At 45.5% G+C, this 25,217-nt stretch overlaps 1 protein-coding gene across 1 annotated transcript in view; it reads right to left on the bottom strand.

Moving 5' to 3' along the window:
- Positions 1–1,631: 1,631 nt before the first annotated feature.
- LGI2 (leucine rich repeat LGI family member 2) overlaps positions 1,632–25,217 on the bottom strand; it is an 828,935-nt gene continuing 805,349 nt past the window's right edge. The window contains exon 8 of the mRNA XM_069631870.1: positions 1,632–2,818. Within this exon, the coding sequence (XP_069487971.1) occupies positions 2,001–2,818 (818 nt within the window). The 3' untranslated portion in view covers positions 1,632–2,000. The remainder of the gene's footprint in view (positions 2,819–25,217) is intronic.

Here is a 25,217-nt window from a genome sequence, read left to right as displayed (position 1 = left end):
AGAGCAGTGCATTAACACACTCCCAGGCAAGCTTACTGAGGTACGAGTACATATAAATGACAGATGTGCAAGTACACACACACACATCCATGCGCGCACGCAGTCTCTATCATCTTTATGGGATGGGAATAGGCACAGGGAAGATGTTGTCCACTCACTAGTAGATAAGCCTGAGAAGATAAATGAGGCTCACGCTCAATGGATGATGGTGTTGAAGGACAAGAAAAATCACAGCTGTTAGATGACATTAAAAGTAAAGTGTAAACGTGAGACTCCTTATAAAGCACAAATGGATCAACAGGCAGAGTCCACGGAAGTGGAGCTGTCAAGGTGAATGTATCACTTTTACAGCTGGGATCCTTGAGGCATGTACTGTGCTCATGGATGTTAGCATCTAGTAAGGGTAATTAAATGTCCCAAAAGACTCCACTCCAACCATACATATAGGGACTTCTTAAATACACACAAAGGATTACTTTGGGCTTCATCACTCAACAATGAGTTGGGATCATAGCACAGGAGTAAAGCGTTTATCTTGAAAGGAAAACAAAATCTAGAAACACAGGTTTGAATCCCGGTCCTGCGACTTATAAAAGATTAATTAATGAATAACAATCTCAATTTGTATTATTGATCCTATGTTCACATTGGTGCACTTCAGTGTCTGTGAAGCACACCAACACATTGAAGGAAACACTACTGAAAATAAAATGTATATTACATAATGAGATGGTAATTGTATACAATGTGTTTAAAATAAAATGCAGTAATGCAGTATTTAGAATCCTGTACATACAAGTATGTTGCAAGCGGAATCTTTGACATTAACTCAGGGGGTTCTGCCTTGCATCCCTCAATTATCCAGAGTAAGGACTACAGTGATTTGTCTTCAGCACGGACATCCACTGTGTCATGTCATAAGCGAAAAAATTACATTATCCATCACTCCTCATATTTCATCAGTGACTAGCAATTCTCTACATGACATTTATGGAAAAAGCCTGTGCCTGATCTCACCTTGTGCTTTACATATTGCAAAGAAAATATCATTAGACTTGGTTGCTTGTAATGTTGGTTTGTGGAAGGCCAGCTTAGTGTCAATGTTATGCAACACATTCCAGAGTGCTATCCCAGATTGCTACCAAATGAATACTTTAGCAAAGAAGAACATTACACTTTCGAAAGCTAGATCTATAATCTGACCTAGCTTTTTTGAGGATTAACGGTAAAGAAGTTGGGACTTAATGGCATTCCATAATTTACCAAAAATTTGTTAAATCGCAGCAGTTTGTAAAATGTGATTACATATTTACCATGCTGAGTTGTATCCACAAGCTGCACACTTTCCTATACCTCCACTTTACGACCGCACGGACTACTCTGAGGAAAATAATTATCAATTTGTGCTTTGGTGCCCCAAAAATTCACTTTTTATCTGAAATGAATGCTGGAAAATTGGGCGTATGCCCTTTAGTTTGTATATAAAAGTAATAGGACAGACTAATAAGGATCTAGCATAGTGTAGGAGGTTGACAAAGACACATTTTCTTGAATGGGTCGCTTCATATTCAGAAGGCATTGTTTAGCAAGATTTTCTTGACATGGATGAATTCCAAGCGAACCCTTTTAAACCGATGGAATTGTTCTATGTTTTTTTATTCTCTAAGTTTACATCTTTAAAATATCTTTCTTAAATTAGAACAATGGTTCGTCATTAGAATACTATGTATTCTCAAAGTTGAGAATCATTCCAAAGCATTCATCCTAGAGATAAAAAGAAAGTTTAAAAATGTTAAAATTTGCATAGCATGCAGTTACCCATTTCAATGCAATCCCTGATCAAACTGCATCTTCTATTAGTTTAAAAAATATGTTTTGCAAAATCTAGCCCACCTCTTACATTCAGATGCCTGCCCAACTATTTGGGAGGGCACTTAGTTGTTTTGTAACAGTGCAAACATTGGATATGTAAGTATGAAGTCTTAGAGGTTTTTCTGCCTTCACAAACTCAAATCAACAATAATATGCTCGAAAACATGAGTATTGCCCTTGAAACTGGAAGCAAAGAAGAAATGCCTACGGTCGGTTGACACAACCGTAAAAGAACGCGGTGCTTGCACATAGACTTCTTTGAATTTTCTGAAACTCCTCAGTTCATTTCTCCATTGGTATATCTGGGAGAATGTGTAGTCACTTCCTAGAGCTAAATAATACTTATCATTGAAGGAAAATGGCTGCAAGGTCATGGCACCCCGGGAAGGAAGAGCCTGAATTTCCACAAACTCCTTGTTGACCCATTTCAGAACTCTGGAGTCACCAATGAATCTTGTCAGAGTAATATATAGATCCTTTTCCATTGTAAAGCTCTTGACAGCAAGAACATCGTCCATGGCAGGAATTTCGCTGTGTGGTACAAACTTCTTAGACGGTTTGTCCCACTGAAATATGATGGGTACCTGAGACCGGCTAGACAAGATTAAATGTGGTTTCCCATCTATTTCCACAAACTCTGCATCTGTGTCTCTAAACCATTCATGCAGGGCTTGGTACGAATAGAATCCTTCACCATTCCATTTGTAAACCGTTGACAAGCCAGCTTTGGAGCTATCTGCTATAACAAAAAACGTTTCACTTTCAATGTGAAATAGCTCTATGTCATTGGGTTTTGAAATCCCAGAAACCTCTATGTCTTGGAATTTGGCAAATTTCGTCCAGCTTTCGTCATGCTTGTAAATGTGTGAGCCGCCGAAGAGCTGTGCCACCACCACAAAGACCTGGTCATCAATCAGAATTGCTTTGCATCCAACTATTGATTGACCTGCAAGCAAACAAAGCAAAACCATCACTATAGTAAAGCACATATTTTAATCTTAAATAAAAAAAAGATTTAGAAATGCACTGTGAAAATACGTTTCTCACTGGATCATGTAAACTTTCTTTTTAGTTTTGAGATTTTCTGCATCCTCACTAAGATACAAATCTGTTTTACATCAGAATATAATTGCGCAGTGTCTTTTTATGCATACAAGGTGAGTTTGAGAAAAAGGAGGAAAAAGGAAAATGATTTTCACATTTTTTTTTTTTACATTTATTTTTTAATTTAATTTTATTTTAAATGTCTTTATTGGCATTTTGCTGAACAACTCAAACATCAACCAGGCAATCAACCCATCCCACCCGCCCAGTACACACACATGAGGGTAATACAAGAAAGATCAGAAGTGAACCAGGCGACAGGAGCGATGCTTTTCCATAAATACTCCCAGTCCAATCTCCAAGGCGGCACTGCCTTATAGTGCAAAATGTCCAGTCCCCGGATACAGTTCTAAGAAGTAGACGGGGACTGCCCCTCGGGGCCCGACTGGACAGGAGTTCCCGGCCCAGCAGGAGATCCTGGACCCTCCCCCCTGGCTGGCCCAGGGGGTATATCGTGTATGCATCCCACATCCGATTTTCACCTCAACATTTTCCCCTCAGCACATCCCATCTGGTTTCCATGTCATTGCAATATAATACATCTTTTGACCATTGGGCAACAGTCGGACTCCGCTTTCTTCCCCACCCCATAGCCACACAGCGTTTTGCCAGAATGAAGAGTAGATTTATCAGTTTCATAGTCCCTTTGGGTATCTGCTCCGTGTACCCTAATAAGGCCATCACTGGATCTGGCACTAGCTGTTGCCCCGTAATAACCCCTATCACCATAAACACCTGCCGCCAAAAATGCACCAACTCCACACACCCCCAGGCCACATGGAGAAAACCCGCCATCTCTTGTCCACATATGAGACAGGCCCCCAACCTATGAGGGAAGTAGTCCTTTAGCTGAGCCGGAGAGTAGTAACACTGATGCAGAAACTTAAAATGGATCAGTTTGAAGTTCGACTTGACAGCCCCCTTCCTGGTCATCTCACAACAGTACCCCCATATATCAGCCGGAAATTCCCTTCCCAGCGACCTCTCCCACAACTCCTTTGATGACCTCCCCAAAACTGGCCTCGCCTTGAGAGTTAATCCGTACAGACCGGAGAGCACCCGCCGTCCAAAGTCTCCCCCCAGCACCTTACTGAGCAGCTCAGCCACTGTGGGCGGCTTCGGGAAGGAAGGGAACAACCGCTGCAATGTCACCCTCAACCTGTAATACAGAAACACGTCTAGTGCCGACAGGACTCCTCTGTCCCTTAGCTGGTCTATAGATATAAAGTCCCCGTTCGGCAACAGGTCCCCCAGTTGAGTGACACCCAACCGTTTGATAGTGGCTACATAATGTGCCTAGCTAGTCAGGGGGATACCAGGAATGTATATCGGCGGAATTTCCGGCGAGTAAAGCACATCCCCAACGGATGCGCGCCCCAAAAATTACCAGGCCCAACAAGTAAGCTCCACCAAGTTACGAGGAGACCGCAAACGGCTGGGAGCCATCAGGATAACCGACCGCAACAACGCCGGGGATGCGATGGACCACTCTATCTCTACATGTCTGTGCTCCGCTGCCATCCCATACCAATACCAAAGGTAGCTAGCCTGCGCCACAATATAGTATAACTCGAAATCGGGAAGTGCTAAACCCCCCTCCCGAACTGGCGCCGTCAGTTGCCTCCAAGAGACCCGCGCCCTTTTGCCCGCCCATATGAAGTGCGTTATCGCTGAGCGAAGGTCCCGGAAGTATTTCTGAGGGACCTTTATAGGCACATTTAAAAACAAATATTGAAATTTAGGGAGGATAGACATCTTAACTACTGAGATCCTGCCGTACAAACTGAGAGGGAGTAAAGCCCAACCCAGCATCGCCTTTTTGGCCGATTCTAGAACCTCCACATAGTTTGCAGTATACACCACCTCCTTCTTTCCCGCTACAGTGACCCCCAGATATCGTGTACTGTGTAGATCCCACCGGAATCCCCAAGTATCCCGAAACTGAGAAGCCCCACCCGTCAATGGGAAGATAACAGATTTACTGGCATTTATTTTAGGCCCCGAGAGGTCACCAAAACGCTGAAGGTCCAGCATGACTGGGTCTGGGTTGACCTCGGGATGGCGGATGAACAAAATCATATTGTCTGCGTATAACGAAATTATGACTTTATGGGTATGCAGTTGGACACCCCGGTGCAGATGAAACTCCCTGACCCATTCAGCCCAAGGCTCTATTGCCATGGCGAATAGCAGGGGTGAAAGCGGGCAGCCCTGATGAGTCCCCCGCGCAAGCAGTAATGCCCCGGTAGTCTGCCCATTCACCCTCACTCTAGCCACTGGGTCGTAGTATAGAAGCGAGAACAAGGAAACAAAGAAATTGCCCAATCCCATCCTGCGCAGAACAACAAATAAAAACAACCATTCCACAGAATCAAATGCCTTTGTGGCGTCCAATAGGACCGCCACCGCCGAGTCGTCCGCCGGTAATTCCGCCATCAACCCAAACATCCTCCGCAACCCGAAAGCGACCCGGGATAAACCCTGCTTGATCGGCCCTCACCATGGCTGGCATTAGTGGCGCTAGTCGCGTTGCTACGATTTTCACTAAGATCTTATTATCAAGATTGATGAGTGAAATCGGGCGGTACGACGAACAATCACCTTCCGGCTTACCAGGCTTCAGCAGTACGACCACTATAGCTTCTCTAAGGGAATCAGGTAATCGACGCCGGGACAACGCCTCCTGATACACCTGTAAAGGAAATGGTGCTAATCTGTTGGCATAACACTTATAAAATTCGGCTGTAAAGCCGTCTGGGCCTGGTGATTTCTCACCTGGAACTGAGTTAATGGCATCCATCACCTCATCCAGCGACACCGGTCTGTTCAACCATTCCCTCTGCTCTTCCGAGCACCAGTACAGCCCCACACCGTCAAGAAAGGCCTCTATATCCGCTTGCACCACCGTCAGTTGGGACGAGTACAACCAGCGATAATATTCCTGGAACTCATCAACAATCCCCTTGTCTTCGTAATGGGCAACTCCCCTCTCATCCGTGATCGTTGTCACCCTAGTCTCCCGGCCACCCGGCCAAATAGCTCTCGCAAGGGACCGCCCAGGAACCTGCCCTTCTCCGTACTGCCAAGGGGCCACCCTGTCCCACATATAATTAACCTCCCTTTGAGCTAGGGCATGAAACTCCTGCAATTTCTGTTTAATTTTCCCCATTTGGGCTGCCGATGGCATGGGCGCCCCCCCCCCCCCTGCAGAACCCGCAGCTCTTCCTCAGTGTCCGCCAGGTCTTTCCGTAGCTTCTGCAGAATCCCCAACTCCTTGGCTATGCTCTCCCCCCGGATCACACACTTAAATCCCTCCCACAGGGTGCCGGCAGACGCCACCGACCCATCATTAGTCTCAAAATACACATCTATAGCCTTCGCCAGCTCCTCCCTGAATACCTCATCTGTGAGTGCCTCACTTTTAAACCTCCAGGGCGGTCTCGCTCTGTCCTGGCCATCTAAACGGGTTGATAATAGGACAGGGGCATGATCTGATAAAGTATGGGCCAGAATACCCACCCCCACAGAACGACCTATGACAGCACGGGACACCAGGAAATAATCCAGCCGGGCCGCCGAGCTGTGCGGAGCAGAGTAATGCGTAAATTGGCTCACCCCAGGGAGTCTCACCCTCTAAACATTTTCAATATCCCACACTGGGAACATACCCCGAATCCTAGAGGAAGCCTTGCTACAAGAACGTACCCCAGTGCCCACTCTGTCCAAGGTAGCGTCCAAAACCAAATTAAAATCGCCTGCCCAGATGATTTCCCCCTCAGGAAGTACCCCCAGTTGCCTTTCCACCCAGTCAAGTGACTCCACCGTATCCTGATTGGGGCCGTAATAATATATTAGTGTACACAACTTCCCTTGAATAACCCCCTACACCACCAAAGCCCTGCCTTCTTGATCCTTCACAGTTTTGACCAGGCAGAAGCCCACCGAGCTATGCACCAAAATACACACACCCCTGGAGTAAGATGAGTAAGAAGAAAAATATCTATGGCATCCCCAGTTCTTACCGAACTTAGATTCAGTGGCCACAGTCAAGTGGGTCTCTTGAAGAAACGCCACCCCCACCTTATGACGTTTCAGGCAGCGCAGAACTTTCCGACACTTAGGCCCACTATTAAGTCCCCTGACGTTCCAGGTCATATAATTCATTGTCGCCATTGGAGAGCAATTGAATACACCCCCACCCGTCCCCACCCAACTTCACATGGCTTCCAAGCGCTCCGTGTGTACCACAAATCCCCCATTAGCACCCTCCCACCCCATCCTACCGACAACCCTACAACCCGTCGACGCAGTCCCCCCCTACCCAGCCCCACCCCCTAACAAACCTGAACACCAACCCCCCCCATCTGTGCTGGAGACCCTCAACATTCCAGCACCCCAATCCCCTTCAGCTTAAACGAATACAGCTTTCGCACAAAGGGCAACTACAAGCCCAACTCTCTCTGCACCACACCATGATAGTTGTCTCCTTACATAATAATAGCGCCAACTACCAAAGGCAGTAGCAACAACTGGAGTTCCTTCCCTGCTGGAGCGGATTCACTCACCGTTTACCCGTGGTCTAGGAGACCCCTGCAACATATTGAGTAAAGAGGAGGCCTTCTCTGGGGGTTGGAAAAAAATCGACTTTCCGTCGTGTACCACACGCAACTTGGCCGGGAACAACATTGCATATTTCAAACCTTTTTCCCTCAATCTTTTCTTAACCTCCAAAAAAGATCTCCTAGCCGCTTCCACCCTGTCCGAAAAGTCCGGAAATAGTTTGATCACATCCTCTTTATAAGACAAGGTGCCTTTCTCTCTGGCCTTCCTCAGTGCCGTATCTCTATCCCGATAATTCAATAAACGGGCTATCAACTGGCGAGGCGGGGCCCCCGGGATCGGCTTCCGGCCACTCAGAATCCTATGCGCTCTCTCAACCACATAGATCGGGGAAAAGCCCTCTGGACCCAATGTCTCCCGTATTATGTCCTCCACCATAGACTCAATGTTCCCTAGTTCACCGACTCCGACAGGCCGACGATTCGAATGTTATTTCGGCAGGACCTCGATTCTAAATCCTCCTGCTTCTCTCTGAGTTCTTTCAGGGCTTTCCTGACCACAGACATTTCTTCCGAAACCGATGTCGCCGTTCCCTCCACCCCTGTAAGGCGCCCTTCTGCCTCATCCAATCTCTCCCAATGTCTGTCCAAACTGACCTGCATGTGGTCCACCGTGCAAGTCAGGGTATCTAGCTTACCATCCAAGGACTGTATTATTGATTGTAGATGCATGAGCATGACCTTAATATCATGAAAGGCAGTGGCAGAGTCCAGCTCTGAATCTGCAGCGCGCGATGCCGCAGATTCATTTAATGCTCCGCAGTCTTTAGGCCGTGTGGGCATCTTAAAGTTCAACTTTGACTGTTGTTTACCCCCCTTTCCTGATTTAGACATGGCCAGTATGGTAAGCGGGCCCTAGATATAGTGTCCGGCACAGCAACTGAAGCCCACAGCACCCACGCACCTCTTCCCCCCTGTCACCGAAGGAGGACAGGCCCGAGCCCCGCACCAGTCACCAGGACAAGTCACACCGGCACAGGCATCAAGGATAGACCCCCCCACAGAGGCCTCTATACACCCAGATCTAGCGGCACCGGGTGTATCCTATTTTCCGGGAAGCAAGCGTTGTACCGGGGATCAACCCCCAGAGATTCCCACACAGTTCAAGGGCCGCCAGTCCTCAATTACACGGGGCAGAGCACTGCTGTGCAGCCGCAGCCCCCACCGCCCACGCTGCCAGCACCCAGCTCGAGAGTGCGGCGCCTGGTGCCCCCATCTACCGGGGCAGAGACCAACAGGGGGCCGTAGTAGATCCCAGCCCGTGTATCCAGTGCCCCCCGGTGGGAAGTGGAGCCGGCCTCCCACTGATCGTCGCTCCTGCGCCAATAGTCCAAGCAGGCAACAAACGAGCACGTTCAGAGGGGAGCGACACGGGGCCAGTGGGTCCGCTCCTCCCTCACCCGCCCTGACGTCCTTACAGCAGCTGCAGGCGCAGTCCTCCCCCTCCCGCACCTTGCGGGGTGCCCACAGGGAACACCGCCTGGGAGGAGAGCCGCCCGCCTACACTTGCGCCGCAAAACGGCCTCGGCGGCTACCACTCCAGGCCAGCACCAAAGTCCACTGAGGCATCCAGCGCCTCGGCCAATGAGGCACACGCCACTCCAGCTGGCTCGGATCAGGCCTCTATGCGCACCCACAGTCCGCTCCTCTTCGCCTCACACAGGAGGCAGACGCTCCGGCTGGCCCACGTCCGGTCGTCGGCGACAACAAGGGCCCCTCAGGCTGTGCCGGCACTCCTGAAGAGTCTCTCCCCGGCCGTCAGCACGGAACACCGCCAAGCCGCGCCTCCCGCAGGCCTGCGCCTCCCCCTTCTCCTTTCCGATGTGAAGCCCCGGCGGGGCTCGGGCTGCAGGTTCACCATTCTGCTAGTTCCGGATGGACCCACAACGGTATCTGCAGGGGCCCGATGCAAGCCCGCTCTGACTGCCGCAGTTTAATATGGAAAATCCTCACAGAGACTGCCGGATTACATGCCGGATGGTATTCGTGCTGGAGAGCTTCACGGGCTTGCGCCCATCACGGTCGGGCTCACTAGAGCCCCCCCCCCTCTGATTTTCCCATTTTTTCACAGTTTTCTTCCCCAGTTTACATACAGAAACCAGGATAATTCAGGGGTTGGGAATAGTACAATGTCTACGCAAAGCACCAATCATAGAGAATGGAAAAGTCGACACTGTTCTGCCAAAATTCATATGTACTTCTAACATGTGGGCCCTCAGATGTTTAAATGTGCTATTATATTGATAATCACTGTATTTTGTACCTGAAATAGGTGATGTGCTCCTTTGTGGTTGAGTTTGTCTTTTGTTGTTAAAAAGTAATACAACGAAAGCGTTTGTATATATTTTGGAAAGTATGGAAAAGGGGTATTCTTTGGGAACTAATAGACAGAAGCGAAGAGTAGAAATGATGATAGCCCTAACTTAATTCTATAATAAAAGAATTAGTGGGGTGGACATTAGAGGACTCTGAGCAAGATGGATGCATCTTCGTGAGGCTCAAACACCTGCGGCGGGCCACACATATTATTCTGTGTGCAGCGCTAAAATAGTGCAGGAATTGAATGCATGAAGCCCTGGGCGGCCCAGGCGAGTTGTCGGATAGTCTAGCGGGGATGGAGTTGAAGAACAGGGACAGGCTGCTTATGTGACCTAGCCACATCTCCAGTGCAGGGAGCTTTGCAGGCCCATAGGCAAAAGGGGCCAGCGGTGAGCCTGCAGTGACACTGTCTTAATCGGCTACATGGCCATGTCTCCTTACGCCTCCACCACTTTAATCTGAGAGAATAATCTGCGTGGATCCCTGATTCGAAGGGGGAGTAGTCCACTGGACTGCCAACCTCAGCTGTGATTCTCTGTTTGCTTTGAGTGGCCGTTCCTCATATCCTGGGGTGACAGTGGAGGAGCTGCCACAGAAATACGGGTAGAACGCTTGCCCGGGGCACTGTCGGGAACCTGCTGGTAGTCTGTAAGGCAGGGAGCAGCTGGAGTCCCGTAGGAGGAAATCCTGACTCGTCATTAGTAGGAGTGGACTCCTTTTACATGCTGACCCGGGGAAATGGCTTCGAGAATTGGAGGGAGGATTGAGTGACACTGCTATGTGAGCTCTTGCCAATAGCTTGGATAACACTGAAGCACATAACGACAACCTGGTGGGGCTCCATAATAAAAAATGAATTGAAATAAAGGTGTGCCTTAACTACCCACAAATGACTGCCGGAACACGCCTTTATTGCTCAAGGGGTCCTAGGTTTCTCTAGCTACATGGGAAAATCGGACAAAGGGCAGTAAAAACTGTCCTCAGAGATTGACAAAACAGGTGGAGAGTAGTCGATGTTGCGGGCCCAGATGCAGAATGGTCTGACATGGTTTAAAAAAGTGGACAATGCTGGATGCCAAGCTGATATGTAGGAGGTACAAGGTATCAGAGAGATATTTGTTGACCTAAAGGCTGGCATCAGTGACATTAGCACCAGTTTGGACAGTCGGCCTTGAAAAGTAGAATAAATGCACCTAGATCATCAAAGCTCCCGGATTGAAGAGGTGAAAAATAATGTTGCTATGTTGGAAGATGTCTCAGCTCCTTCTAAGAAAAGATTATGCAGATGGATGAAATCCTAAAGGTCATGGAAGCAAAAATGTTGACATTGAAGGAAGATTATATTTGTAGATTAGCTGTTTCCCGAGACCTTAAATATTACCAACATGGACAGATTTGTGGAATCCATAATCAAGGAGGTTCTGGATGACTTGCAATTGTTCCCCATTTTCATAACAGATAGGAAAGGGTCCATAGATCTCCGACTCCAAGTCCCACTCTGGGCAGACCACGCTATCATTGCGAGAATCCTAAATTTTCTCAACAGAAACTCTATGCTATTGCAGGCATTTATGAAGGGAGATATCTCCTTTAAAGGTGACACCATCACATTTTTTCATATTTCACCAACTCTTTACAAGTTGCCCCAAAATCCTTCATCAATGTTAAGAAGAGGCTACGTGTCAAGCAGATACAAACCTCCATGATGCTACCGGTGAAGCTTAGCATTAACATTTAATGGAAACACTCAGTCTTTTTCAACACAGGAGGTGGCCAATGAATTTGTGGATGGGGTTCCCGGGGTAATGGCTAGGCTGACTGACATCCTGTTGGAAGAGATCAGGAGGATTCTAAAGGCCTGGCGAATGAACTGTGTAGTGTCACACTGGACAGCTTTTGTCCTGATTCTTTCCTTCAGTAGGCAGATTGAAACGCCGGTTAACTTTCAGTTTTACCTGACTGGGCTGCCAAATGGTTGCTGTTGGTCCATCTGGTCCTAACCAGTGCGCTCCATGGGATTCTGTTGTTGTTGTTCTGGCCAGGTTGCTGTTGTATGTGAGGGTGGCATTGGAGGATTAAGGCTCAAAGTTGTTTTTGGGGCATTTTTGGGGATTGCCAATGCAGGAAGGTATTAAAATTGGAGCCCACTTCATTTTGTCAGGCACAGACTGGGATGGCTGTATAGCGATCCAGGGCTAGCAATGTCAGATGTTTACCCTTTTTGTGGTGGTGGAGGTAGAGGCCCTTCATGTTCAATGCTCTTCTTGTGGTCATGGCCCGAAGGATGTGAATATCATCTCTTTTAGTGAATCTGTATACAAGCACAGAGTCATAGTGCAGACACAAGAAACCTTGATTCATATAATCATGTGGAATCCTGTGGGCTTTAACTACCCCATAAAAGCAAAGAAAAGGATTTATTGTTTAGAGGGGGTAAGCACCACTGTAGTGCTTCTGCAATAATTGCACTTGGAGCGAGAGGCAGAAGCAGGATTACATAAGGAATGGGGGTGCCATAGATAGTTTGCCTCTTTCTCGTCTCATGCTGGGGGGGGGGGGATGGGAATACTAATCCACCAATCTCTTGGCCTCTGGCTGATTGAGACTCTACAGAATTCTGAGGGTAAGATTCTAATAGTGTCAGGTTCGATTATTTAAGAGTAAGTTCATGTTTATCAACAGTTACTCACCCAACATTGACTCACCCAAATGTTATGACTGGATTGGGACCAACCTGCAAACATTCATCTACACCGAGATTATTTAGTGGGGGGGCGCTTGGAGGTGTTGGGGGCGGGTGTTTAATATGATTTTTCATGCAATCCTGAGTAGATCAGTTACATTGGCAGAGCTAATTCAGATCATTAAACTCTGTAATTTGGTCAATACATGGAGGGCTTAGACACCCACATTTGAAGGAACTCATATTTTATCCATAAATTCAGGAATCGGCTTTGAGGCTGGATTTCTTTCTTATCTCGAGTTTGCGGCCAGGTTAGGGAAGCAATGTATCTTTTAATGTGTGTACCTTATCAGATCAGTTGCATGTGTTAATATCCCCACAAAAATATTGTGATACAAAAATATTTTTGCTGCAATATTGACCCATGGACCCTGCTGGGGACACCCCCGCAAGCCCCACATTATTTTAAAATGTGCGGGGGACACCCCCGCTCCCACAAAATATCCCCCCCAAAAATATTGCCGTACATATGGCGGTTTGTCTTGCCATAGGCGATATTTTTAGGGGGATATTTTGGAGAGATACCATCAGATCAAGATATGAGATGCAAGTCCACCCTTGTATTGTCCCCTGATCCATTTAATCCCCACCACATCCTGGTCGGAATGTCACTCAAACTCACCACATAGTACGTAACTCACTGCTTCTCATCAAATCTAATATCTTATCTATTACACGTTCTTGTGTGAGCTAAAGAGCATTGTTCTTCTCTGTATATTTTTTTTTTAAAAAAAGATAATTCCCAGGTACAGTCCCAGTTAGCTGTGCCAAATTGGCATGTGTCCAGTACATGGCAATTTAAGTCAGATGCTATCTTAGATGTGATGTTTAAGTCAGAGTCTTATGAGCTGAAGGAAACGGTGTATGCAGATGACATGATGATGTTAATCAGAAATCAAGAATATCTGCCTCAAATAATGGAGGATATCAAGAAATGTGACCAATGTTCAGGGTTCTGCATAAAGCCATTAAATCCAGTATCTTCTCTCACTAAAGGCGTGAACAGATTAACAAATCATTTTGGGTTCCTTTGACAGCTGGGTAAGGTGAAATACCTATGGGTTTGGAAATCTGATAATTTAAGTACCCTATGGAATGGTCTTCAACCTTTGGCTCTTCAGATGTTTTGGTACAATTCCCATCACCCGTAGCCAGCATAGTTAAAGGGGAGAAATCATGGAAGTTGTAGTCCAAAACATCTGAACAGCCAAAGGTTGCAGACCCCTCCCCTCTGGCAAGAACATTTGGGGAATGTTCTAGACGCTCTGAAGCAGACATTAGCAAAATGGAAAGGATTCCCTCTCTCGTTTCTCAGGAGGATTTCCCATATTAAAACAAAAATGTTCCCTAGATTTCTGTATCTGTTTCACAATGTGCTAATATGTTTATTCCAGAGGTATTTCAAGCCTCTAAGGATGTGATCTTAGATTTGCTTTGGGCTGGTAAAACTGCCAGGATGAGCTGGTGTGAACTAGTCTTCAACTTCAACTTTCCAATTACTGCATGACGTAACTGATGCAAGAGGAAGGGAAACTTGTTTCTATCCCGCATAGGTAAGTTATAAAGGAGAGGGTTCCTTGTGACAGAGCTACATTAAATAAATGGGACTTGTGGCTCCTATGGTCTACAACAAAGGAACAGTGGGATTACATCTGTGCACAAACAAGTCTAGTTTCATTTAATGGCCGATTTATGTTGATTTATTTTAAACCTATACACTTCTTTAATTTAGCTTGGTTGTCTCCTGAGGTATATGAGATTTCGAGGTAGGTCTTTACTGTTACATGGAAGATCTTCGATGAAAGTGTACAATCTTAACCAACAGTCTGTCTGTTGGGTTGCAGTAAGCGTGTACTGGGCCATGCCCGCAGGATGGAGGGATTGATATTTATCCCAGCATGCCTCAGAGTGCAAAATTATAGGGATGAAGTTATTTGGATCCATGACAATGCTTACAGCTATGATACTTAAGAACTATATATCAAAACATAACCCCAGTTGTCAGTCCAGAAAAACAGACACCCCTCGATCGGAAGGCAATGTACTTTGTTGGCCGAAGGCCAACCACCTCATGTGTTTAGTATTAGAAAAATGTAGCCATAAGCTTGACTGAAGTGCGGCCATTTTGAGGTGACTGAAATCGCAATTTTGTTTTCTCTAACGTTTGCCTTTTGATTCACGTGAAAACTGCTTCGCTGAAATAGTATTCTGCTCCACTGATGCATAACGCAAGGCCGCGAGAGACATGTTGGAACATAACGCAGTAACCCAGACAGAAATGCCCGGTCTCCTCCCTCACATATCCTTGGGAAGTAAGCAGCAAGGCATTCTAATCAGTACAGCAGGTGCCAGCTAGTCTCAGAAACACAGTAGAAATGGTAGAAACGAACATTAAATGATTTGAATTATGCTCTTCTTTGCTCTTCTTTGCGGCCCCCCTTTCCTGAGTCCTGTAGAACTCTGGGGAGCAAGTTGACCGCCAGCACACAAATAGAAACTAGAAGATAGCAAGGCCTGGAATGTGTCTCTCCTCTACGCACAGCTTGCTTGTAGAAACAGAAGCATTGTGTTCTTTAAACAAAGACTTATGCAAAGACTTATGCAAAGACTTATGCTGTAGGTTCGCAAAATTGCAAACTGTTGCTAAATGAATGTTTGAAGATGTCATACTCTTAGGGGCAGAATTGGATGCTTCACTACTGATTGTAAGATGCTTGCTTTGTATATATGTAACTGTTGTACGATTCTCGTCTCTCTTGCATCCCCGGAGGTCTGGTAGACACACGTTGTGGGGCGTGGGACCTAGTTGGCCAGCTGAGACTATATGCTTTGCAATAAACCCTAGATTTTGGGAATACAACCTTGTGTCTGGTGTATCAGTTTGTGTGTGGTGATTGTGCCTTGTTTCCACATGCGAGGGTCCCCTAGGGCCCCCTTCAAGATGGCGCCCAAATAGGGACCCTCCCCCACTTGTTCCATCGTGTACGTTGTAAGATAAGGAAGGCGGAGTGCACGGCGAGGATGGGACGATTGAGCCGGGATCAAGAGGTGTTCGGGGCACCCCTGCGAAAGCGATGAGAGACTCCTTTGCAGATCTGCACACAACTGATCCCTGATCGACGTGCCCGGTCAGAGAACAAGGAGGCGAGGGTCCCGAAATGAGGCAGAGTGAGCCAAGATACGCAGACACAACGTCATTGGTTGTGTCAGTATACGGACGAATTGTGTCTTGAAAAAGACAACTTGATTGATCAGGTGAGTCGTGCCCCGATTCAAAGTAATCCTGATATTGGTTGAGAGTTGATTTTGCAAAATCAAACACCCAGTGTAAGGTTGATTAGTCAAGGGTAAGGTTAAAACATGCCTGGGGTATTGTGCACCCTAGTGGGATTTTTCCGCTGCGGTAGACAATCTTTGGAAACTGGCCAGCTTGCACCACCCGTGGGAACGCCGGCGTATGATATGTATGTGAAATATGGTGTGGGAGCGATAATGTTTTGTGAGATTTGGCATAAGCAAATCAGAAAACAGGAAGATCTCCAGTGGCCGAATCATGGGAGTTTTGAAATAACGAGAATAGATCATTTGGAAAAGGTGTTGATGAAAAAGAAAACACGCCCTGCAGCATTTGATATTCTTAGGGACTGGAGAAGGGAAGCTATGCTTCGCTGGAGAAGTAGGGAGAAACATGCGCGCAGGCATAATCGAAAGCAGAGAGAGTGAGAGAAAAGGAGGAGGAGGAGTGGAATGATAGTTTGAGGAAATCAAATAGACGCGACCAGTTGAGTATAGAAAAGATATACCCACAACGAGAGTTGCATTCATCAGACGAATTAATAAATAAAATATTAACTGACACAATGCGAGGCCCAAGGGGAGAGACTAAAAAGACTGCATCAGTACCTATCGCTCAGCCCCCTCCAGCTGCTCTGCCCCTCCCAATTGACCAAATACCAGCACAGCCACAGACCGCACAATCAGCGCCTCCCAGTAGCCAGTCAGCGCCACAACAGTCATTTCCCGTTCCCGTTGCCCCATCTGCACCTCCCTCCCCAGTGATCGTTTCTGTACCATTTGCCCATCCTGTGATGGAACTTGAACTCGTTGAAACAGAAGAAGGGGCCGGACAAAGTGGATTTACGAGAGCGACCTGTAGTGCGATCAGCAAGGAGAGAAAGTGAGAGTTGCAAGAACAGGCCGAGATGTATATAAATGGGAATGATGCAACGTCAGCGCTAGCTTCGATGTATGACTTCAGAAGGAGCAATGAAAGACGGGTAGTGTTGGAATGCATGGGGAAATATTTAATGGCGAGATGGAAACAGTTAATTGGAAAGCTACCGCCGCAATGATTGTTGTATTTTAATGCATTAGGCGCTGTAGAGGGAGAGAGGAAGAGATAAGGGAACATGTAGACCGACTTTTTGAACTTAAGAATGAACTTGATGATGAATATGTTGAAATGTTTGCCACACCAGGGTATAGGAGTAAAGATATTAGGAGAGATAGGACGGAAGCGGTAGAGCCCTATATACAGCGGCAATATTTGCCGTCGACAAGACAGACAGGCGATAAACTAAAAGTATGTGCAAGAGAGGCGTTAAAATGGATTTCAGATCCTAGCATCCCCGCAATGGAAATACATGAAATGTTTGATGAGTACCCCTTGCCAATGAGAATAGAAGCACTACAAACAATGGTTGAAGTGCTACTCCAGCAAGTGGCGGGACACAATAGAGGAAGAGGAAGTGCTCAAGGCAGAAGTAATTTAAACATGCATGGAGGGCCTCTGGGATTGAATCAGTGTGCATACTGTAGAGAGGAAGGACACTGGCGAGCGCAATGTCCACATCTGCAGAATAGGAATGGGTATGGCCAAAGAAGACAGCATAGGGGGCATCCAGGAACTAATGGGCAAAATAGAAATAGTGTGCAGCAGCACCAGAATGGTCAAGGAAATGGTACCCAAAATCAGAACCTAGCACAGAATTAAACTTCTACTCCGAATCAGAGCCATCAAAACATGCAAAATGGAAATAGAGGTAGGGGCGGGAACATTTTTGATACCCGATCGGGTGCGTACTATACTAATAGTAGTGATTACACATCGGATGATGTGTTGTTTCCCCAATAGGAAAGCCCAGGACAGCGGTCGGAACCAGTATCTATTCCCGTGAATCAGAAAGGACCCTACGTAGAAATGAAAGTTGGGAATGGAGAGCATAGCTTTCTCATAGATACGGGCTGCAAAAGTGCTCAATAGATCATCACTTGGTTCCAGAAATACCACTGTCAGGGCAAAGAAGCATTTCAGTAGGGTTCGCAGGCACCCCAGTGATAAATCCCATGTCCCAACTGGTAGCAGTGACATAAGGCCCATTCACTGAATATTATCCATTTCTTTTAACAGAGAATTGTGGGGAGAACCTTTTGGGGTTAAATCTATTGAAAAAACTGAGTGCAGTTATCCACTGTACACTAGATGGATAATTTTTGACTATATCACCACAAAATGTACCGGTATCTGAATTTGTGTCCAAACCTTTGCCAGGAGAATTGAGTGAAGTGCCAACTTGTATATGGGCGGTGAATGACAATTATGTGGGATGCTTGAAGATAGAGCCAGTGAAAATAGCCCTGAAAGAAGGAGTAGTGTTACCGTGTATACCACAGTACAAAATCTCAGCAGAAGGAGAGAAAGGATTGAAAAAGTATTTTTTCTGATTTGGTAAGATTGGGAGTGATTGAAGAGATTGCAGGCAGTACTGTAACAGTCCCATTCTTCTGGTGTATAAGAAAGGAGGTAATGAGGTACCGTATAATTTCATAATTGATCTGCGTGCACTGAACAAGGTGGTAGATCCTCAGTTCTCATTGGTTCCAGATGTTATCACCATTTTGACAATGATACCTGCCTCGGCTGAGTACTTTAGTGTTATTGACTTGAAGAATGCGTTCTTCTGCATTCCAGTACACAAGGAAAGTAGATATTTATTCGCCTTCACACTAGGAGGACGATCATTCACATTCACACGCATTCCACAAGGCTACACAGAGAGTCTGAGTATTTACAGCAGAGCATTAAAAGAACAACTAGATATGCTAGAATTACCGGCAGGGTGCGTATTGTTACAGTATATAGATGATTTATTGATCGCAGCAGACACAGAGGAGATTTATAAAAAGAGTTCGGTGTTGTTATTGATCCATTTAGCAGCACATGGCCATAAAGCAAGCTTAAAGAAATTCCAATATTGTCGAAAGGAGGTGACTTATTTGGGTTACCTACTTTCGAGAGAAGGGAGAAAACTGACGCCAGAAAGAATAGAGAGCATTTCTGGTATGCCTATTCCAAAGACACAGAAAGGAGTTAGAGCCATAATAGGCATGGCTTCTTATTGTCGGCAGTGGATTGTAAACTTTGCATTGATTGTGAAGCCAATGGTGGAGTTGACAAAGAAGGATGTTGTAGTGCCTTTGCAGTGGAATGAAGAATGTCAGAGAGCATTTCATCTGCTCAAAACTGCATTGTGTTCTGCTCCAGTTTTGGGCACACCAAATTATGAAAAAATGTTCAGATTGTTTGTTCACGAAAGTGAAGGTTGTGCGTTGTCCGTTTTGACACAGGAATAAGGTGGAAGAAATAGGCCATGCGGCTATTTTTCTTCCGAGCTGGAACTTGTAGCGCGCGCACTACCAAGATGTTTGCGAGCTGTTGCAGCGGCTGCTGCGTCAGTGAAACAAACCGAAGGAATGGTATTGGGGCACACCTTAATTTTGATGGTGCCACATGCCATAGACGTTCTACTAAATAGAACGCAGACGCAACACCTCACCTCATCTAGATTGACTAGATATGAAATTGTCCCTTTTACACCACAAATCCAAATTATGAGGTGTAGCGCTTTGAATCCTGCAGAATTAATGCCACTTCCCACGAAAGAACTCGGTGAGAATGATACACCTCCCTATGATTGCTTAATGGTTACTGAGGAAGAAACGAAGGGGAGAATTGATTTAAGAGATACCCCACAAAAAGATCCCGACGGAGAATTGTTTTGTGACGGCTCCTGTTTTAAACTACCTGATGGCACTTGAACTGCTGCCTATGCTATCCCCACGTTGAAGAGCATTGTAGAGAGTAAAAGAATCCCCTACAACTCTGCACAAGCGGCGGAAATGATAGCTTTGACCAGAGCCTGTGAGATTTCTGAGAATCCGAGTGTAAACATATATACTGACAGCCAATACGCCTTTGGCGTGGTTCATAACTTTGGCCGACTCTGGGCTGAGAGAGGTTTCCTGACATCACATGGGGCCAGGATCCAACATGGCCCTTTGATTGTACGATTGCTGTCGCACTTACGTGCCCGAAGCACCTAGCAATAGTGAAATGCGAGGCGCATAAAAACGTAACATGTAAAGTGGGAGAGGGAAACGCATTTGCAGACAGAATTGCGAAGCAAACGGCCACTGACCTGAATACCAAAATGTTAACAGTACAGTCAGAGGAAGTGCCCTGCATGATAGAAAATGGATTTGCTACTGTCAAAGAAATGCAGGCAGAAGCCACTGCTGATGAAATACAAGGGTGGGCTGAGGACTCTGCTGAATTACATCTAGAGGGTTGTTGGGTAGACAAGAACAGTAGAAACTGGATGTTGCCCAATTCCTATGTAACTGCAATGGTCACGATGGCCCACAGCGCTACTCATATCTGTGCCAAAAAGATAGTCCAGCATCTAGCCACAGCTTGGGAGAACACGCACATAAAAAAGAATGCTGAAAGGGGGGTTCAGAACTGCATCACGTGCCTACAACACAATGTGGGGAAGGGAACGGTGACTCCAACAGGCAGTTTTGGCCCTCTCTCTATGCCTTTTGAGGTAATCCATTTTGATTTCATAGAGATGGAGAGATGCCAAAACTTGAAGTATGTCCTAGTAGTTATATGTGCATTCAGTAAATGGGTGGAAGCATATCCACTAAAAGACTGTTCCGCCATGAGCACTGCAAAAGTAATGTTGAAGGAGTACTTCTCCCGTTTTGGTCTGCCCCGTGTCATATGGCCAGACAACGGTCCGCATTTTGTGGGCGCAGTAATATTACAGATTTGCGCAGGTCTCCAGATTGAGAAGCGATTTCATTATTCAAGACACCCCATGAGTGCCGGTGTTATTGAACGCCACAACGGCATCTTGAAGTCCAAAATAAGCAAAATATGCGCAGGAAACAAGTTAAGCTGGGTAGACGCATTACCAATAGCGTTACTGTGCATGCGTACATCTGTGCAGGCAAGAACTGGGCTCTCCCCTTATGAAATCGTGATGGGTGGACCGGCGAATGTTTGGTGTGCACCGCAGCCGAAACGGTTGAGGGAACTCGAATACCCTGTGCTCAGCATTTATTGTAATCTGTTAATACAAAAATTGCATTTGATTCATCAGCAGGTGCAGGAGGCATTACCAATAAGATACACTGGTCCGGGACACGCACTGGAACCCAGAGATTGGGTTCTCATCAAGAACTTTGAGAGAAAAACATTGCTTGCACCCAGGTGGCGTGGACCCTATTTGATCCTCCTAACAACGCAAAAGGCAATTCGTGTGGATGGGAGGAAAGCGTGGATTCATGTGACGCACGGTAAGAAGGTCCCGTCACCATCTGAAAAACTGCCTGATCGAGACGACCAGAAAGAGACAGCGGTCCCAGAAACGAAAGATACGGTTGCCAGTTCTTTGCCACAAAATTTGCCTGATCCTGAAACAAAGCCTGAAAAGATTGCTGTAAAAGAGGAAGGGCAAAGAATGCCCCAACATTGTCCAACAGAATTTGCATCACAGCTGACTGACACAAAACGTGTACCGCTTTGGCGCCCACCATCTATTGTTGCGCCACAGCCTGAAACGACATTTGTATCATCACTTGGGCGCCCGCCATCATCTGTCATTGCGTTACAAGCTGACTCCAAGCTTGAGTCTGAAAGTGCATCTGCACTATTCATCGATCACACGATACCAGGAGCAAGGCAGTATAATCTGCAGAACCGGAAGAAAGAGTGATCAAATCATCATTTCTTTTGATCTTCGTTGCCTCTGTTTCCTATCACGGATGAAATAGGAACCGGAGGCCTAGAGGAGAGCGGCGTGAGGGTTGTGCAAATAGGACAGCCCAAGAACGAGGCTCCTCGGTGCTAACATAAAATCCATGTGTCCTGAACCCGTGCAAACGAACGGGGCGCACATGGCACGAAGGCAATTGATAACTGCTCCGTAGTTCTTTGAGCAATGTGCAAATGCACAGAGATCTTGCCCAACAAATAGCAATCCAGGCTGCTAAGAACTGGCTGAATAGACTGAGGACAATTACCGAACTTATTGACATTCGAACGAGTGCAGTGAGAAGAGATACTCATGACGAATATTGCTGAAGAAGAATCGAGAGAGAAGAATGCCGGAACCAGTTTTTGCCTCTTCTTGCACCACTGCTGATAACGAGTTAAACAAAGCGCACGAAAAGTTACAAAATGAAATTGTTGGAAAAAATTGTATGCTGATCTTAACTATAATAATGTGTATAATGAGTATATTAGCCCCAATTATGACAGTATTAGTATTATGGTACTTGGAAGAAATACACCCATTAGAAGTGCTTTTTTTTGCCTGTTAGAAACATTTCCACTACTGAAAGCCTGGTTCATGTGATCACTTACACCTTGTCCCCGATGGAAGAAAGACACAGGGAAGGTTATGGAAATAACACATTACTACTGCTAATAATGAATATGACACACTCGATATTAAGAAAAAATAACTGTTGGGTCTGTGCCCACTTGCCACAGCATGGTGGTAAAGGAATTGGATGGTATGTGCAGCCCCTGCCATTGAGTTCTGCATGTTATGCTTCTTTGAGTGCCTTATATTATTGGAAATGGAACGAAAGCGAATCTGGTCAACTAGACCGAACAAATATGAATGAATTCGAAGAAATCATTATGATACCAGTAGGTTGCTCCATATTCCACAAAGCACGATTGATTACACCAGTAATGATGCCACAAGATAGATTGTCTGTGCCCTATAAATCATCTGTGATCACGTTTCATATGAACCCAGAAGGAAATAAAGATGCAGTGCCCCCCTCTTATACAGTAAATTATAGTCCACGTTCTGTCCCCTTTTGTTTTTGAAAGAAGGGTTCTTATTCGGTGGGAACATTGACTAGATGCATGAACATAGCATTCCTTAATAAGGAGGTAGAGCCAATTTATGTAGGAGATCCTGTTTATTTTATATGTGGAGAAAAAAGCGTATCCCTGGTTACCTAGAAACTGGGGAGGTACTTGTTACTTAGGATTCCTATTCCCTGGGGTATTCCTCTCAAGAACAGCAGACATAGCCAAATTGGCCAGGTCAAGACCCCGACGAAATAAGGAAGGAGGTTTTATCATAGAGGATATAGCAAAATCATTCATACCTTTTTGGGGTCAAGCAATAAACGCTTATAATATAAGACGACTGTTCAGAATATTAGAGGAAACAATGAATGGAACAACAAATATATTGTATAATATGACATTGGAGGAAAAAGGAATCAGATTAATGTCACTTCAAAACAGAATGGCTCTTGATGTAATTCTGGTTGATCGTGGTGGTGTTTGCAAAATTGTGGGATCAGCATGCTGCGTATTTGTAAGCGACACCTCCCCTACGATTTTCGAAGTGATAAGAAAATTGCACATTTTAAGCTCTGACCTCCACCCTCCTGAAGGCAGTTGGGAATTAAACATAAGTTCCTGGTTCTGGGAGGTATTACGATCATGGGGATGGAAATTATTTGCAATCCTAGTAGCGGTGCTAGGAATATTTATGACATGTTGCTGCTGCATACACTGATTACATATAGTATGCACTGAAATAAGTGAGGGATGTGTACAGATGATCAAAAGGAAAGACACTGCTAAAACAAACACTCATGGTAATGATGAATCGAAGACAGTAAAAGAATTCATGTCAATCAATATTGATGATAATGAAAAAGAGACCAGAGGTGTGCAAGATTCAGAATCTGATTCAGATACTTGGTCAGAGGAGGATGCAATGTATTGATGAGGCGTTTGGCATACGGCCAAAAGGAGGGTTTGTCAGTCCAGAAAAACAGACACCCCTCGATCGTAAGGCAATGTACTTTGTTGGCCGAAGGCCAACCGCCTCATGTGTTTAGCATTAAAAAAATGTAGCCATAAGCTTGACTGAAGTGCAGCCATTTTGAGGTGACTGAAATCGCCATTTTGTTTTCTCTAATGTTTGCCTTTTGCTTCATGTCAAAACTGCTTCGTTGAAAGAGTATTCTGCTCCACTGATGCATAACGCAAGGCCGCGAGAGACATGTTGAAACATAATGCAGTAACCCAGACAGAGATGCCTGGTCTTCTCCCTCACATATCCTTGGGAAGTAAGCATCAAGGCATTCTAATCAGTACAGCAGGTGCCAGCTAGTCTCGGAAACACAGTAGAAATGGTAGAAGCGAACATTAAATGATTTGAATTATGCTCTTCTTTGCTCTTCTTTGCGGCTCCCCTTTCCTGAGCCCTGTAGAACTCTGGGGAGCAAGTTGACCGCCAGCACACAAATAGAAACCAGGAGATAGCAAGGCCTGGAATGTGTGTCTCCCCTACGCACAGCTTGCTTGTAGAAACAGAAGCATTGTGTTCTTTAAACAAAGACTTATGTCTGTAGGTTCGCGAAATTGCAAACTATTGCTAAATTAATGTTTGAAGATGTCATACCCGTCACCATTGTCAATCATTGTGCCCAATTCAAAGGAAATGTATTAGGGGCGAAATTGGATGTGTCACTACTGATTGTAAGATGCTTGCTTTGTATATATGTAACACAAAGAGGAAGGGGGACTGTTACATGGAAAGGTAGGTCACTAGATTAGTTCCTTCAAATCAAATGTCCTAGTGCCACCCAATTAAATTGAATTTAAATCTTCTCATATGAAGAACCGCACAGTGTCAACCAAAGAATTTTTTTTTGTCATATCTTATATTCAACACAATACAATACAACAAAAATATATAGTGTGTAAAAGCATCTAAGTATATAAGTACAAATATATGTGTAGAACAAAACAGAAGAAGTCAACAAAAAATGTTTATAGACAAAATTATTTGTGAGCGAGAAAAAAGAAAACAAACATAATTTTACATTTTGCTTGACACAAATGTATGAACATTATCGGCTATAATTGGCTGTTATTAGTACAAAGCTTATGTCTACAGGAACTATTCCTTTGCTCCTGAAACTTATTCCAAGTTTCTTGATTTCCTCCGGGCAGAGATTGCCTTTGGAGCATGCTTTACAGTGAGAGCAGCCCGTGCCCACTTACATCTCTGGGTCCACTTGAGACGCGGCGTGAATCGAAGCAGGTGATCGTTGAGCAACGTCATTTCTCTTGTTATCAAGGTACCTCAGACTGTTTATAACAACTGGCCATGCATGACGACTCGATCTCCCTGCGTCAGCAGACTCGCATTGCAATGTGCACTTTTCCT

Source organism: Ambystoma mexicanum, chromosome 6q (assembly GCF_040938575.1).
Source record: "Ambystoma mexicanum isolate Mex_15411 chromosome 6q, UKY_AmexF1_1, whole genome shotgun sequence".
NCBI classification, from domain to species: Eukaryota; Metazoa; Chordata; class Amphibia; order Caudata; family Ambystomatidae; genus Ambystoma; species Ambystoma mexicanum.
This window is presented reverse-complemented; position numbering and strand designations above follow the sequence as displayed.